We start from the raw sequence: 17,867 nt of genomic DNA, 5'->3' as shown, positions 1-17,867 counted from the left end.
GTATGTTTAGTCACTAACCCAAAAAAACTATCGCAAAAACAGCTGATTTTATGGATGTCAATGGCTAAACATCGATAACAGCTGCTCTAAACGATAGGTTGACTCTTTTGCGCGCTCTCACTCTCTCACTGTGTGGTACGCTCATTCGCAGTTAATTTCTTGCGGCAAGCGGTTGTGTTCGCTTGTTGCTATTGACTGAGTCGCGCGCGTGTCTAGTTGTTGAATAAAAAAAACCCAAATAATATGAAGTGCACGCAATTGTTTTAATCGCCCACACAAACAAAATACGTCAAACCGAAACTAGTCGAAATACACGCAAAATGGCAACACCAACAGCAGCGGCGGAAGCAACAACAACAACAATAGCCAATGGCAACGCTGCGGGCGCTGCAGACTCCGCCAGCGGCGTCTATGCAGAGCAACTGCAACAGGAGAAGAGGCAGGAGCAGGAACGACAGCTAGAGCAAGCCGGCGAACCGAATGAGCTGACGGCTGTGCCGCGTTTCGGTTTGAAGCTGAAATTCGATCATGTTTGGCCAGAGAAACGCAATCAGAATTTGCGGCCATCGATAAAACAATCGCTGCCCATGGTGCCGCTCGTATGCAGGTGAGTCAACGTCGCAGTCGGCGTCGCGGTCGCTGCAGATGCTGCCGAGTGGACCGCGCTGTGTAAATAATTAAAATTAATTTAAGACACATAATGCGAAATCAATAGTAGGCCTAATATAGCCCGCATACACAGCAAGAACAACGCTGTTGGCTGCCCCGTGCCCCCTTGCCACAACCTGTGTCCGTGCCCGCGCGTGCCAAATATAGCGTCAGGTCCTGGCGACACACACACACACACACATGTAAATACCACACGCACACACACACACGCATATTCATAAATTGAATACTTTTGTTCGCTTGGCGCCAACTAAATGACATTAATTCGCCTGTAGCAAAGGCTTTACATTAGAGATGGCAGCAAAGTCGTGTCTGCAGGACACGATCATTACAAACACGAAAAGCACGAAAAAGTTGAGAAATCAAACGAAATATATGAGAATATTAAAGGCATTGTACAAGTTTAAAAAATCAAAGTATATACAGTCAAGTTTTTAAAATATTAAATATTACTTATAAATTATACAAGCTTTGAGTTTTTAAGGCAGTTTTGATTACAATACAAGGCACTTAAAATTAATTGACAACTAATTAGGATATACAAAATTTGACTTTAGTTTATGCTTATGGACATACTCGATGACATGTCACTTAAAATGTCATTTGAGCTCATACAGGCTACCAACTGGCAGTCTGTCTCTAGTACACACAGATGATAACAAACAATGCCTGACTTTTCTTTAACTATAGTTTTCATCTTTGCCTAGTCTAAAGTCTATGGTCTGCTCTGAAGAATTGATTGCCTCATGTGTGCGGCTTTGTTTGACTTCAATTGAAACTGTGTCCTTTGAAAAGAACCTTAATACCAGCACAGTGCTATATGGCTTACACAGTGGGCTTTGGCTTGTCGTAGGTGCCCGCGTGCCCCATTTTGGCGGCGCCACAAGTCAAATTGCCGCCCCCTTTTGTCTGCCCGCATTGGCGCCAACTTGGGCGCCCGGTTAGCGTGTCCTGGCCACATTTGAGGCAGTAACAAAACTATATAAAAAAAACCTGAAAATGTTTGTACTTTGTTTGCGTTGGCTTTTACAAACAGTCAACGTCAGGCACGAATTCTCAGCTGTTCCATTTATGGACTGCCAAGTAGGCAATCAGCGCAAAGCGAACTGACCTATCTGAAATGCACCCCAGCCGAAATCCCAGCCAGCCACCCATTCGCCTTAACCAGTGCAATGAACTCGCTTACAAACCTGCATTTGGGTCAGAGCTTCAGCATCTTGGGAACTGTCTATTAACTACAAACAAGAAGAGGCACACGGGAGCAACGGATACAAATTTGTACAGTGGTCGCTCGCTAAATTCAAAGTTAACAGTTTCTTGAGTCTGCTTATTAAATAAGTTAGATTCCTTGACTAAATTGCTTTGGTCTTGAGATCAATATTTGTTATTATTCGCACAAATTAATTTTCTTTTTTATTTACAAAAAAATTAATTAAGTAAGTTTTAGAAATTGTTTTTGAAAATTGTTCTTCGGGAATTATTAAAATTAAATCGGAGTATGATAAATTTAGACGTTATTAATTTTTCAGCAATCAAAAAAAATATATTCCTTTTATAAAAATAATTCTCTCTTTGCGAGCGAATACTGCATTTCTATTAAATTCCTTACATATTTTAGTTGGTACCTATACTTATCTCTTATTAAACAAATATTTGCCCTTGCCATATTGACAATTGTTTTGTTAATAAAAAAATCGTTTGTCACCTCCGTGCAACTTTTGCTATCTACCTAAGTACATATATTTACCATTCATACTTTTAGTATTTCAGTATGTATATAAAGAATTACAAATTAGGTATTGGTTGGTTTCTTCAAGTCTTAAAATAATTCGGTTGCCAGTTGTAGATATCAGAACATTGTGTCATTCTATACCTTATCCGAGAATGTGTAAAATACTACTTATTTAACCTTGCCAGCTTAATTAAATATATGTACGTACGTTCCACATATTTTAGTTGACATTTTTTATGGGATCTTATCGTATTTGTTGTTTATATAAAATGAGTTGTTGGAGCTGATTTTGCGTTCAAACATGAAAAACCAAAATCTTAGGATTACAGTGTTTTGTTAGCTGCATAAATTTTATATGCATCAGGAATTATCAGTTTGTTTCTATTTACTATACTTCCATCTTGGGTGCATCGGCTTGACAAGAGATGCAATGCGCTTTATCTACCTAGTTAATTAGAATTGTCAGACAAATCTACATGGCAAATTTTGGAGATGGTATATACATTCATATATACATTATATACTGACTGTAAATGAAGTTGCAATGAGGGCAAAATTAGCAAGCAACTTTATCAGGTACTTTGCAAAAGGGACCTAGACTCTTAGTTGTAGTTGTAATAATTGAAAATTCGAGGCACTAATTCTAAATTGTCCAAGAGACTTTTATGACTCAGTGTATTATAAATACTCGCCTTTGGTCAGAACTATTTTTCTCCTGAACATTGCAGACAACGCTGATTTCTTGGTTAGCAATAATCTAATCGCGACTACATTTCAGCTGTTCAATTTTTATGTTTGATAAAAAAAAGGCGTGAAAAGATTAGAAAAAGCTTTGCCATATGCGAATACATTTAATATATACTATACACGTGTCCAAGTTCCAAGTATAGCTAGCTGTGATAAGCCCTGAAATAGTGACCCAATTGGAAAAACTGCCGCACAGCTGCAAATTGAATGCGGGCTCACAGTAACAATTTCAGCACTTCAACATCTCAGCTATATCCGTTTCCTTATTGCCATTCCGCTCTGCGCACAATCAAAGATAGCATCAATTGCGTACATAAAGAAAGTAACGCGTCTGTCGTAAGACTCTCAGGCGCCAGAAGTACTGAATCCTTCATGCTGCTCGCATTTGATGCTTCTGTCACGCATAAAATGCCTTTGGCAAGCTACCAGGCGAGCATTTTATGGGACCTTCTCCCGTATTTACCAACCGCATTCCTGGTTGAATGCATCTGGCTGTAGCTTGTAAATGGATAATAAAGTTATTTTAATACCCTGTACCAGTTGAATTTGATTTGAAATTGAAATTTGAAACAGACAAAAGTAGACAGTCTTAAAGGTTGTCCAATATTAAGAGTCGATTCAATTGATCCATATCCATTTGTCTATCGATTTCAAGCAATATTCCATGTGCCTCTCGTAGATTCAGTTTTTTTGTGTTATCGATAACTTTGTTCGCCTCCATCCGAAGTTGTTAGATATCGATATTCAGCTTAGGGTTATTCGGGCAACATTGTCATGCCGCTATTAAATGTGATCGATAAGGCAGTATTGCCATTCCTCTATTTAATGTGATCGATAAGTTTATCGGACTTATCCAGAATTGATAACTATGGATTTCTAACTTCATGTTGTTAGGGCAACATTGGCATTCCTATTAGAACTAGCCTTGATATTTAGTATGTGTATATATTTAAATGCCATATTTACTTCCTGAATAGAAGCAATATTTATATATGTGAGCTATCTTTTATTGAATGTGTTAAGAATGTATTCCAAGTCCTTTCCGGGCAAAGGGCAACTCCTTGTTGGTCACTATCGACTGAAGCACTCCTGTTTTTTATTTGCTTCACCCTCTTTTTTTTTTGTCTGCACTCAAATCATGTGCTCATCGAGGCATTCAGGCTGCACTCCCAAAAGCACTTTTCATTATCGTTTTTCCATGTCAGGCATTTCATTTGACGCCTTCTAAAAACAACTAGAGCAACAACAAATCTTCTGTGTTCGTCTCCATAAAACTAAGGAAATTGTATTTCTTTTGCCGAGTTTTCGGCTTGTTTAGTTTTTCTGTTCAACGTTTTGTCAACTTGTCGCATTTTTGTTTATTTTTGGCTTTCCCTGGAAGAATTTTCTTCACTTTATTTTTTTTTCTGTCTGAAATTCCTGCATCTATGCACTGTGCATGCATCAGGGGATTTTATATTTATGGAATAGTTGATGTGTTGCATTAAAAATGCAACGAGAGATTTATATTAATTTCTGTACGGGATTTACGAGCTGCCAAAATTAAAACTTTCGAAATTAGTGTTGATGTGGATGTTGAGAGTTAATTAACAGGGCAAATATTTAAGAGAAACAAAATTTCGGCTGCTGTTGTGTAAAGTTTAGAACCTGTTTTTATTAAATTTTGCTGGAAAGTAGTAGGAGCCATAAATTATCATTACCATAAAAGTAGAGAGAATTATCCATGAAAGTAAATGTTTTCGTGGCATGTTTACGTAATCGAAAACTTTGCAAAAGATTTCATATGATTTCTCTTAAATCTCAATAAGATTAAAGATTGATTTTGCTTGACAAGAATTTTAAGGAATCTATCAAAGATTTTTTAAGATCGATCTCTACTCCTCCTTTTACATTTCGTAACATGCATGGTAAATATTTACCGTTTGATTGTAAATATTTGTTATTATATTATTTGTAAAATACAAATTCCTTAACAAATTTTAATAGTGGATTATTTATTTTATAGGTAACTTTTTTTTATTAAAACCTTCACGATATTTTAACCCAACTTGTATTTTCAAAAGTTTGACGCATTTTGTCTGCATTCTGCTGGATACATTTTGTATGGAATATTGTCACATCTTTCTCTCGGTCCGATTTCATCAGCTTTCGAAACTTGATTAGCATACATATTTGTTGCCCGAGTCCATTTCGCACGTATCTATTCCAAGTCCTGGACTGACATGAAAATAGATTTTTAATTGAATTGCAAGCTTGACAGCCAACCTAGCAGCGTCTACCCCTAATTCAGAAAACATGGACGGAAACAGTTTTTTATTTTCGCCACAGCAAAAAGTTTGCTATGCCAGTGGGGTTCAACGCGGGTCAAATGGGTGGGGTGGGGTGGGTTGGGGCGGACAGGTGCAACACAGGTAGGCAAATTGCTTGTGGCAAGTTACAAATGAAGTTGGTCATATTGTTGCACTTTGCCGGCAACTGATGGCTGGCTAAATGGATAATTTATAACATTGTTGCTGACAGTCATCAAGAGCGGGGCTAGTGGTCAGTTCCTGGAGTCAGCTGAAGAGTGGTTTAAATCAACTTAGTATTAATAAAAATTCAGCTTAATATATGTCTTAGGTATGCTGTAGAGCTATCTAAGATGTTGCCAAGTAATAGCTTATAAGATACAGATACCTTCAAGGAATCAAAAAAAGTTTGCTCTGAATTTGGACTGAGCTTCTCTCTAAATAAAGGCAACTTCTTGACAAGTTCTTAATTTCTTTTCTTAATTAATTTCAGGAGCATGCCTGAAATCTTAAGGTACCATACTTTGATTCCAACTGAATTTCCATGCCAATCCCATATCTGTTGATTTATTACCTTCTCAGCCAAATTTCGAACTAAAGCTGCTAAAGTACAAATAAACAAGAGGTTCAAGTCGGGAGCTCCCGACTAGGGGATACCCTGAACCCTCTTCTTCAAATGCATATATATATTCTATTTTAGAAGCTATATGTCAAATTTGGTGACTCTAGCTCTTATTATTTACCAAAATTGCCCAAAAAACAGGATATCGAAATCGATTTTTATCGATTGCTTGGAAACGGAGTATGTTATCGATTATCGGAAACAAACTCGATCTGCGCAGGCACTAGGAGGACCTACATCTAAATGTCTCTAGCTCTTATAGGTTCTGATATCCTTGCGTTCATACATACGGACGGACGGACAGACAGACGGACATGGCTAGATCGCCTCGGCTATTGTTGCTGATCAAGAATATATATACTTTATGGGGTCGGAGATACATCCTTCTGCCTGTTACATACATTTGGATTTTGCACAAATACAATATACCCTTATACCCATTTTAAATGGGTTCAGGGTATAAAAACGAAATTTCAAATAAACTTTAACTGTTTGGGATGGTTGATAAACGCTTTTCTGGATGTTTTTTGTTAAGACAATCAAATTGTTGAAGTATGTTGAATATAAGAACAACAATCATAGAGTTTATTATCATGAAATATTTTTTTAAAAAAAATCATTTCCGAATCTCTTCAGTCAATCAGTTAAAAGACCTAAGCAATTTATTACTACGAGCTACTTCTATTTTGTAATTTCGTATGTATTTGAAGTATCCCGGTGAAAGCGTTGTGTGTGCATACATATATGGGAACAATTTCTCCATTGCGATTGATATTTGCGCAATCGGGTAAGTTTCAGGTAAATAAGTTCTTAGCCAAGCTGATCGTCTAATCAATCATAAATGAAATGAAATAAATAAGAAAAACACACACACACACGCACACACAGATAGTAGGATGAACCGTCATGAGAACATTGTCTGCAAGGGCTGCAGCAAGGTGGACTTTACGGGTCGCTGTTATCGCTGCCTGAGCTGCCAGGACTTTAATATGTGTGCGGAATGTTATGATAATGATTTTACCACCGCACAGCATCCGTTCGATCATCCGGTGAAGTGTGTGTTTACGCCAGCCGATGTTGAGCTATATTTTGGCGGCGAATATCTAAATGATCCGCCCCAAAGCTATAGATGTCCGTATTGCAAGCAATGGGGCTACAATGAGTCCACATTTTTGGAGCATGTGTCCGCGGAACATGTGGGCGCCAGCACGTTGCTGGTATCCACAATGGTAACGCTTTTCGAGCAACAGCAGGCGGTTCGTCTGTTTCTGGAGGACGAGCAGCTGGCGGTGTTCGCCTCGGCGGCAACGTCACGCAACGAGCTCATGAACCGCAACGAGGGTTCGCTTGAGCTATTTCTAGAGCCGCTGAATCCCAATGGCAGCTATCAGCGGGAGCATCCGGCCTCGCCGTTAACATTTCGTGTTGCTAAGCCCGGCGCCGTCGAGGTAGCACCCTGGGTAGCCGAAGGTGGCAACTTGACGGCGTCCAACAGCAGCCACAACGTGGACAATAACTTTCTGATACCGGATCCAGTTCGTCGTCAATCCCTGTTGGATCGTGCCCGTCATCGCCTCAACTTTGACCGACCGCCACTGCCGGTCCAGCAGCAGCAGCAGCAGCCCCAGCAACAGCTGAGCGGCGGCCACCATCCCACGCTCTCAGAGATGATGCGATTCAATGAGCCGCTGCCAACGAGTCGGGCAAATCGTCCAGGCAATTTTCGCGTTGTGGCCAACCAGTCGCCCAATCAATCTGCCAGCGGGCGCAGCATTAATCTGTTTGGACCAAATGCCACTGCCGAGAATATGCGACGCGCCTTCTATCCGCCCGGCGAGATAACCAGAACGCGCGCCCAGCGACATCGTGCGCCGCGCATGCAAATGGAGGGTTTTCCAGCCAGCGGCGTTCGTCAAGTGCATGTACAGCGTTTGCGTGGCGGCCCCGGTCCTGGTCCGGCGCCCGGACCCGGTCCGGGCCAGCGTCTGGTCGAGTTCAGTGAACTGGCGCATGGGGCTAACGAGCTGCTTGGCCAGAATGTGGCCTCCGGTGCGGTCATGTTGCGCACAATCGAGGAGGAGGAGCAACAGCAACAACAGCCAACAACCGAGTCCAAGCAGCTGGATCTGGAACGTGAACGCTACCTGTGCTATCCATTTTTATCATCCGCCTCCAGTGCACCGTGCCCGCCCGAGGAGCAGATCACATTTCTGGCACAACGAGCCGAATTTGTTGCCCAGCTGTTGGCCTCGGTGCTCTGCGAGGAGGAGCTGACAGGGATTACCTCAATGCCGGAGGCAGTCGATACGCTCAAGCTGCGTAATCGATCGAATAGCGAATTTGTTGGCGCTGGCGACTCAGAGCTGGATTTAAAGCAAACTACGCCATGCTAGAGAAATTGACACTCGTCAAGTTTTGATTCGTTTTGGTTAACTGTCGAATGCAGCAAAACTTTCGTTGATACACAACTTAAACCTATAGGCACAAATTTTGTAGTTTCCCCAACTCCGTTTAAAAAGCTAACTTTTCGGAAATTGCGGCCCCGGGCCAACAAAAATTGCAATTGTCGTAAGTATTTGCGTCTTTGACTTTTGACTTGAACCAAATAACACCCCATGCATTATACGAGACATATCGAATAAAGACGCTGAATAAATGAACACAGAAGATTTTCAATACGAAATCGATAAATTATTGTAACTGTTATCGATAGAACGTGGAATAAAAATGCTTAAGATATTAACTCGTAACGTGGCAAATTCAGCATCGATATGCTATCGATAACTTATACAACTGCAAGTTAGCTTTTAATAATTCCATTGCAAGGTTTTTAAAGAATATATCTATTTTTTTAAGATAGAAGTAAATAATCGAAAAACTCGATAAATTATGGTAGTACCATTGTGCTATAGCTGACATGAATACAGAATCGATATGTTATCGATAGCACATGAAAATTTAGGAAAGCTCTTAGGACAATTTCTTAAGCCCAGAAGATGTGTCATTAGCTCACTTTTTGCGAGCTAATTAAAAAGTTAAGAGCACTGCTGTCGAATAAAAATTCTTAAGAACTTAACTCGTAACATGGCAGATTCAGCATCGATATGTTATCGATAACCTATACAAATTTTTTAATAATATGCAATATCAATATAAAGAAAAATTGTGTTTTTTTAATATAGAAGCAAATAATCGATAAATTGTCGATTAATTATTGTAGTACAATTGCAATATAGCTGACATGAATGCATTATCGATATGTTATCGATAACACATGTAAATGCAGGAAAGCTCTCAGGAGAATTAATGCAATATCATAACGAAATATAAAAAGGAGAAGACAAACATGTATTAAGCCCTGAAGATGTGTAATTAGGCCCCGCTCTGAGCAAAGTCCCATAAATAGCGCACTTTTTGAGAGCTAATTAAAAAGTCAAGAGCCTTGCGGCCAGCCAATGGAATTGTTGGAATCTCTGCCAACATTTTGCGGTTTGCCACATTTTCTGCTTCCACTTTAGAGGGATAAGAAGAAGGGAAGCGTCGATTCGCATCGCTTAGCATATATTCTGCTTATTTATTTAAATTGTAAATGGAAAGGGTTTTGGAACAAAAACGCAAAGTGGGCGGAAAAAAAGAATATAATCTGCAAGCTGAAATTTCATTTATAATTGAAAATAATTGGATAAATTGAAATTGAAGTGCGAAGCTGCGGCTGCCACATGATATGTGAGTCCCTTTGTGTCAATCAAGCGTTTCCTCCATCTCAGTCCCTCTCTGAAGAGATTATAATGAGATTTATCGAGCAGCTTACATGCATATTGACTATACTTATTTCTTACCTAATGGATATATTTAAGATTTTTATTATTATTATGTGTATAACAACCATTAAGTCACATTTTGTTGGGTTTATATGAATATAACTCAATGTTCAATACGAAATAAACACATCCATTGTTCAGTTCTCTTATTAGCATTCAGAACAGCTGTCCATTAGTCAGCCAAATGGTGTGTGTAGAAGTGTCACGCCAAGTTGAGAATTTAGAGATAGAGGGAAAACAACAAGTAAACAAGCGAGAATATAGATTTATGATTACCATCATGATAAATATACCAAGCGGGTAAATTTGTTGGTGCTGCCATATACGCATTTGCGCACAAGTTTAAAGCTAGGTGGCAACGCTGCGCTGCTATGCGCAACTTTGCAAAGCTGTTAATGTTAACTTGAGCTTGACGACAACTTAAAGTGCATGTTAAGGGTAAGATGTTTATTTGCTATTACCACAGTCAAGATTCTAGAATGTTTTGTTTCTAAATGCAGCTTGACTGGGCTGACACTCATCATATATGAAAGCACTTAACATAATATTAGGGTGTTGCCCATATATTTCCGCTTGGTAACCAACGCCATTGACCCTGCAACTGGGCTTGGCTTCCGCACACACGTGCACTTGACTTGGGCACCACTGAGAGACACTGACCTTCAAAACGAGACACTGGTTGGAATGTTAAGCTGGCCAACTGACTAGCCCTTAATTCGATATGTGTGCTGTGTGTGTGTGGCAATAACCCAAACGCCCCAAGCTTGACAGAGCCCAAAAACCAACCCCTTGTCCAAAGACCAGCCGCGACCCGTATTGGGGCTAGGCAAACATTCACGCGCCAATGTGACATCATCAACATAATGAAGTGAGGGGTCCATTAGAGTGGCTCCAATCTAATGACCTCTTGGCCTGCTCTCCCTTTGCAGATATGCCGCCTACTACTGGAAGGTGTCGCGCGAAGGTCGTCGGGTTTACATGGACTACTACTATATGGAGAACGGTAAACAGATCTATGGCGTGCCCATAGGTGGCATTGGTGGCGGCAGCATTGGACGCGGCTATGCCGGTGAATTCTGTCGCTTTCAAATGCGCCCCGGCATCTATGAGTACAATGTGGTGCATGCCAATCAATTTATTGTTACCATCAAGGATCACAAGGGTTGCACCATCTTTCAGAGTTTGCTCTCCAGGTGCAGGTGAGTGGACAACACTGACCTTCATCTTGACTATAATATAACTTTCAAGCGAAACTTTAAGTCTACCATTAATTGTCATAATTCAAAATTTCACCTCTGCTCGACTTTCTGCACTAAAGCTTTTGATTTTCTTGCTTTTTTCTGAGATCCCACTGGGAACTCTTAATTCATGCTTATTTATTGCACTCTACTTTTCTTGTTGTATTCTAAACGCAGCTGGTGCTATATAATAGCACGCGATTCGAGTAATTCATTTTATTGTATGTGTAAACACAACTTGCTTTCAGCTTTGAGCTTTTGTTTATTTGATATTGTGAAAGTCATCTCATGAAAAAGCTTATTAGCCTACATCAATTCATCTTAGTTTTAATTAGCATTTCATTTTTTCAGCTTTTGCTGACTTTATTGTTGAACTATTTCTACGTGAATCTAAAACTTCTTGACTATTTAACAGACTGGGCTCTCATGCCTTATACTAGTACTTTTTCTTTCAATCAGAAATATTGAATAAAGCTAAAAATATTAAACTGAGGCTGTTATACATAATGTTATTAATATTACTGGCACAACTTCTGTTCAAAAGCTGCTAAAATTACGCTGTTAATGTTAACATTAACAGCACGCCTTTCACTAGCAGCTAACATAGTCTGTACTATCTGTTGACTTGATAACATGTTATTAAAAATAATTACAAAGCTAATCTTCAGAATGACTAATAATAATCACGTATGATTATAAAATTACATATTTGTACATGTGTGTATTTTATATTTCCGTATGTTTTATTTCTTACACCCTAAAATAGGATCTTTTAATGATCCGTACTATATATGCTTTCTGCTATCCTACTAACAATACATCCGTGACTTACTTCTGATCTCGTACTATTCCTTTAACCTCTAGCTAAACCTTTTCTCTTCACTCGACTACTAATCACTACCACATTATGATTCTGGTAATCCACTAATTAACGGTCTAATGTCAATGAATTTAATTTATAATTTCACAACGTGATATTTTTCTCTCTCATTTTGGCTGCACCCAAAACACGTCAAACTAATCGACAACAACAACAACAACAATCAAACAATCAAAACACGTTCTGAAACTGGGGAAAATGGAAAAACTATTATTGGGTTTTTTTTTTTGTTGCTTGCGGGAAACGATTTGGTTTGCTTTGCTTATCAACAATCCATTCATAAATGCAAACAAAATATATCATATATATGCATATGCGAATGTGTAGCACCAAATCATTTAAGGCAAAGGCCAACAACAACGATGCAGAGGCCGATGAGGCCGATGCACAAAAAACTAAATGTCAACTGCCCAATTGCAGCAGCCGACCCAGGCAGCCACTGAGTGCCTGGCACTCGAACATCGAGGATTCCCGCTGCAGTTATACGGGTCTATATCCGCGCGCCTGGACCGAATACGATCTGTCGCACTATGGTGTGCGATTGATCTGTCGCCAGATTTCGCCCGTGATACCGCACGACTACAAGGAGTCCAGTTTGCCCTGCGCCGTGTTCGTCTGGTCTGCCCAAAATGTGTGCGATCAGGAGCGCAAGGTGTCCATTACGTTTACGTTTAAGAATGGCACCGGCAACAAGAAACAGGATGCGGATGGCAATGCCGAGTCGCAGCTAATCAGCGAGGGCAATGCCAAGGGCGTGGCCATTAGGCAAAAAATTGCCGATATGCCCTGCAGCTATAATCTGGCCTGTCGCGTGCTACCCGAAATAAGCATAACACGTTGTCCCCAATTCGATCCGGCTGGCAATGGCGAACAGCTGTGGGCACAGCTCAAGGAGCATGGCCAGCTCAGCGAGCAGCCCACCGCGGAGACTCTGAGATGTAAGTAGAAGCATTCACCAAGGTTAGAAGTTCGAAGTTTAAATAAGTACAAATAGATCTCAATATTGTCTCAATGGTCACATAACTCTTGAAACCTCAAAATTGAATTGCAAATTATTTACTTCCGAACTCTGCCCACAGCCAAGGACATAGGTGTAGCTGTCTGCGCACAGCTGGCACTCAAGCCGCAGGCCTACCATGAGCTGGAGTTTGTGCTGGCCTGGGACATGCCCAAGATACAATTTCCGCGCAAGCTGCAAACGCACACACGCTACTATACCAAATACTTTGATGACAGCGGCGAGTCCGGCCCCAGGATATGCGAGTATGCACTGAAGCATTATGCCAGCTGGGAGCGGCTCATCGATGCCTGGCAGCGACCCATACTAAATGATGAGTAGGCTTAAATATCAGCTTAAATATAGCAAATCCCGAGCTAAACTCTTGTTTAATTTGATAGCGGCCTGCCCGATTGGTATAAATGCGCCATATTCAATCAGCTGTATTTCATTTCGGATGGCGGCACAATCTGGCTGAAATGCGACTACTCGCTGGGCCAGTCGCTGGCTTTTGATGATCCACGCTTGGCATATGGTCGCTTTGGTTATCTGGAGGGTCATGAGTATCGCATGTACAATACGTACGATGTACATTTCTATGCCTCGCCCGCGTTGGCGCATCTGTGGCCCAATTTGCAGGTCAGCTTGCAATACGATTTCAAAGATGCGATTGCCGCTGAGCTGAATGATACACGCAAAATGCTCTACGATGGAAAAGTAATGCCGCGCAAGGTTAAAAATTGCGTGCCACACGATCTGGGTGATCCCGATGAAGGCAAGTTGCCAAGGTTTTGGTCTTGTTTACTTGGTTAAATCAGCCAATCCTACAACACATTCCTCTTTGCAAGCAAAATGTAATATAAAACTTTCTTCTAGAACCCTTTACATTGATCAATTGCTATAACATACACGATGTGAATGACTGGAAGGATCTCAATACGAAGTTTGTGCTGCAGGTCTACAGAGATTACTATGTGCTCAACGAACTGGCCCAAGCGCAAGCGGACAATGCCAGTAAATTCAGTTCGATTGAGTTCATTGACAAGGAGAGCCTCTATGAGCTGTACACGCAGGACAACAAGCGCAAGAACTCGGCGGAGGAGAAGCAGCGTAAGAATAAAGTAGCGTATATTATAGACAAATCTCTACATGTTATCTCCGTTATCCCTTCAGAGAATCGCAAATCTGCCTCTATGTACATCAATGAGACCAATGGCAAGGTCTATCTCATGGATGCCATGGGCTATTTGAAGGCCATGTATGGCGCCTGTAAGGCCATTATGGAGCGCACCATTGAGTATGACAAGGATAATGATGGCCTAATTGAGAACACCAAAATGCCGGATCAGACCTATGACTCGTGGGTCATGGATGGACCGAGCGCTTATTGTGCTGGCCTCTGGCTGGCCGCGCTGCAAACCATGTCCGTTATGGCCACACTTTTGGATCAGCCCAACGACTGTTTGCGGTATCAAGATATCTTGGAGAAGGGCAAGCACTCGCTGGAGGAGAAGCTCTGGAATGGCAGTTATTATCGTTTCGATTTGTCACACAATCATCGCGATACAATTATGGCCGATCAGCTTTGCGGTCATTGGTATTTAAAGTCCTGCGGCTTTGACTATGAGATCTACCCCAAGGAAAATGTGCGCACAGCTCTCAAACGCATCTACGACAACAATGTGATGGGCTTTCATGAGGGCAACATTGGCGCCGCCAATGGCTTCATAGCGAATGCCAGTGAGCCCTCAAAGCCAGGCCATGTGGACAACAGTAACATACAGGCCGAGGAGGTCTGGCCGGGCGTGGTATATGCTCTAGCGGCCACCATGATACAGGAGGGCATGTTCGAGGAGGCCTTCCAAACCGCTGGCGGCATGTACAAGACCATATCGCAGCGCATTGGCATGAACTATGAGACGCCAGAAGCATTATATGGCGAGAAACGTTATCGCTCGATTGGGTATATGCGACCCCTGAGCATTTGGTCGATGCAAGTGGCCTGGGAGCGACGCCGGGCGTTGCGCGACTAATTCCAAAGTACAATCTTTATAACTAGTTGATTTACACCTATATACAATTACAAATGCGCTACCAACCAAAGATATTTCTAAGCTATCACACAAAGGTTCTTAGCTTTTAGTTTTTAACGAGCTTATTTGGCGGTTCTAAAAGCGCCCCAATATTTGAAAGAAAAAGGTATTCACAAATGTTTTAACAAAAGCTTTATATTTAACTATATATTTAAACTAAGTTCAGCCGGTTGCTTGTTCTCAATGTCTTCTCTAGCTACTAAGTCTGTTCGAAACACAAATCAATCGATGGGCACTTGCTAAATCGCTGTTCTGTTCCAAGTACAATTATTGAATGGTATTCACAAAGAGCACAAAACATATTTAAATGTTAGCTAAGCATGCTGTTCAAATTTAAAACACGCATTATACTGTTTCATTAATTATATATAAATGTATTTATGTCTATTACATAAGCAAATTATTCAAATATTTAAATTGTTGCTGTCGAAAATAAATGCGTCAACAGAAATGTGGAAATTATAACAATTATTTAGTGTCCTTTCCGACATAAAGCATGTGCACGATCTATGCCTCTATACACTGAATGGTGTTTGAACACAAAAACTGTCTCTAGAGATTTATAATATAGTGGTCGGATGTTGAGTTGAGTGGACACTTCTAATGGTATCTACATGACAGACTAAACTTTCTGATTTATTGTTAAACGTTGATTAAATATGATAATAAAAAAGACCCCGGGAACCGGCAGCAATTTTGGGACCCAGAAACAATAACTGGATCCCCCGATATTTTATGATGATACAATAATGTTAACTTCCTTAACTTCAATTTCTAGTTTCGACTGCTCTCTGTTTAGTATTATATATACGGATTTAAGACAGAAAGTAGTGCGCATTAAAAATAGGTTGAGCAGACGGACTCATCGACTTATCTACTGAAACTGATTGAAAATATGATAAATTGAACATGAATATAAAATATTGTGAGAAAATTTCAATATCCTCTCCAAGGATAAATCTTAACAAAAAGCTTTCTGGCTTTCCAAAAACATGTTCTCATTTTATTAACAGACTGAATTTTAAAACAGATCAACAACTTGTCACAGATTGATAGAAAAATATATGCTGTATAGGAATCAGTCGACGTATAAGAACAACAGACAAAAGATTGCTCTTACCCAGTCAACTGATGTTTATCGGTTGCGTTTGGGGGCGCACTATAATGCTGATTGTTCCATTGTTGCAAAAATTTGGCATATTCCCGCCTGCTGCGACACAATATGACCAGCGAGGAGGGTCGACAGCCAAACGATGCCAACTCTTCAACGCGCTGCCGTGTAGTCTTTAGGCTGTGGCATAAAATGCGCGGCACTTGAGCTATTTCAAAGCGCGTAAATTTGGCCTCATCAAGCAAATAGTCCAGCACTTCTTTAATCTGTAAAATGGTTTGGCTAAATGCACATATATAAATGAAGCTGACTCCCACTGCGAACCTTGGTAACGCGTACTGTATGCACTTGCGGATGTCGGTCCATAATGGCCTTTGTTTCGCTAACGGTAAAGCCCAAACGATGCGCTACATACTCCACCACAGAGGAGAATTTGCCCAAGACTTTCAGCTCGTCCAGCGATAGCTTCAGCGAGCTACAAGAAATCATTTCTCCAATTGGTAAACTAGGCTCAAAACTGATTTATCTCACCGTTGCAGTATAGGTTCCGGGCAGCGCACCATCCAGGGCATTATTTTACCCTTCTTGGCACGTTGGGCGCGCTCCAAGCGCAGCTCCACCGATTTGGGCGTATAGCGAAAGGCCCACAGGTCTTTTAGTATATTGATGGGCGATACATTGTAGTGTATCATGTGCTGTAAGTTCTTCTCAAACATTTCATATGGCATTTCCAGTATGAACAGTCGTTTCGACAGATATTTGGTGACTATTTCTGGACTGACGTCCAGCTTCTCACTAATGTAGTAAACACGATTCTTTTGCGGTAATTCATTGGATTCTGCATTTAAAGCGCCCACCAGCTTGCGCAGGCGTGGCACCGTGAGACGCAGAAAGGGAACAAAGTGGTTAATGTCGCGCATATGCATGGATTTAATCAGCTGTAGCTTGAGACCCAGACGTTCTGCAAAGATTTAGACTGAACATTTCGATTACAGCATTGATGTTTTAATGAGCACTTACTCAGATCTAAGACCAGTAGCCAGGGATATTCCAAGAAACTGTGCTTGCTGACGCCCTCTAGCATCAGCGTGTCCAGTGTTTCAGTTAGGCAGAGATTGCGATAGCTGCGCTGCACTTGCTCATCGTTCACAATACGCTTCACTTGATCTTCCGTGAGGCGAAAGCGTTCCTGTAGTGCTGCACTTAAAATACCCAAACGACTGCCAGTTTCCACCTCTGCACGATACGGCACATACTCATTGTCCGCCTCGCTGGCCGGGGGCGTGACATGGCTACTAAGCCCAGCCGTTGCCGTAGCCAACACTGGCTGCTTGTTTTTCGAGCGACTCTCGCATTCGTATTGTGTAAAGAGTGTACGGCGTGCAGTTGTTGATCTACTTAGCAGACGTGCTGCTTCAGTGTGGCGCTGCAGTTTGAGCGTGCATTCAAAGCTGCGCACCAGGTTGCGCAACATTATATGTTTGAGCGTTCAATTTGTGTTGTAATATAATAAACTTAAACTTAATAATTTGTACGCGCTGAAAATCTTTACCGAACAGCTGTTTTATGCACAGCGTTGCCACTGTCTTAACCGACGTGCCAATTGTTCTTTAGCTGCGCGGTCTGGCAAGGCGGGCCCATGCATAACAGCCCTGGCACAGCATATTTA

At 41.1% G+C, this 17,867-nt stretch overlaps 3 protein-coding genes across 7 annotated transcripts; 2 read left to right on the top strand and 1 right to left on the bottom strand.

Annotated features, from left to right (window-relative positions):
* The first annotated feature begins 153 nt into the window (after positions 1-153).
* On the top strand, positions 154-16,004 carry LOC115769167 (non-lysosomal glucosylceramidase). 3 transcript variants are annotated; one of them, XR_004018716.1, is made up of 8 exons: positions 154-607; positions 10,809-11,078; positions 12,325-12,935; positions 13,077-13,332; positions 13,396-13,769; positions 13,871-14,104; positions 14,168-15,193; positions 15,254-16,004. XR_004018716.1 is itself a non-coding variant. In XM_030713867.1 (7 exons), the coding sequence occupies exons 1-7, from the start codon at positions 321-323 to the stop codon at positions 15,025-15,027; spliced, it is 2,799 nt and encodes a 932-aa protein (XP_030569727.1). In that variant the 5' UTR covers positions 154-320; the 3' UTR covers positions 15,028-16,004. The 3 variants fall into 3 exon arrangements, 2 of the variants coding, with proteins under 2 accessions (XP_030569727.1, XP_030569726.1); XM_030713867.1 differs by having other exon boundaries at positions 12,418-12,935; positions 14,168-16,004; XM_030713866.1 differs by having other exon boundaries at positions 14,168-16,004.
* LOC115769168 lies at positions 6,666-8,733 on the top strand. Of its 3 annotated transcripts, none has more exons than XM_030713869.1 (2): positions 6,666-6,845; positions 6,947-8,733. In XM_030713869.1, the coding sequence occupies exons 1-2, from the start codon at positions 6,803-6,805 to the stop codon at positions 8,449-8,451; spliced, it is 1,548 nt and encodes a 515-aa protein (XP_030569729.1). In that variant the 5' UTR covers positions 6,666-6,802; the 3' UTR covers positions 8,452-8,733. The 3 variants fall into 3 exon arrangements, with proteins under 3 accessions (XP_030569729.1, XP_030569730.1, XP_030569731.1); XM_030713870.1 differs by having other exon boundaries at positions 6,919-8,733; XM_030713871.1 differs by having other exon boundaries at positions 6,666-6,856.
* Positions 16,005-16,081: 77 nt separating the features above from the next.
* Positions 16,082-17,774, bottom strand: LOC115769169 (transcription termination factor, mitochondrial). Its single transcript, XM_030713872.1, has 4 exons — positions 17,219-17,774; positions 16,730-17,159; positions 16,523-16,673; positions 16,082-16,464 (listed from the first exon to the last, which is right to left on the bottom strand). The coding sequence occupies exons 1-4, from the start codon at positions 17,670-17,672 to the stop codon at positions 16,204-16,206; spliced, it is 1,296 nt and encodes a 431-aa protein (XP_030569732.1). The 5' UTR covers positions 17,673-17,774; the 3' UTR covers positions 16,082-16,203.
* Between the last annotated feature and the right edge of the window lie 93 nt (positions 17,775-17,867).

Source organism: Drosophila novamexicana, unplaced genomic scaffold (assembly GCF_003285875.2).
Source record: "Drosophila novamexicana strain 15010-1031.04,08,12 unplaced genomic scaffold, DnovRS2.1 tig00004549-arrow-arrow-pilon, whole genome shotgun sequence".
Classification (NCBI taxonomy): Eukaryota; Metazoa; Arthropoda; class Insecta; order Diptera; family Drosophilidae; genus Drosophila; species Drosophila novamexicana.
The sequence above is the reverse complement of the archived record's forward strand: the minus strand, read 5'-3'. Positions and strand labels throughout refer to the sequence as shown.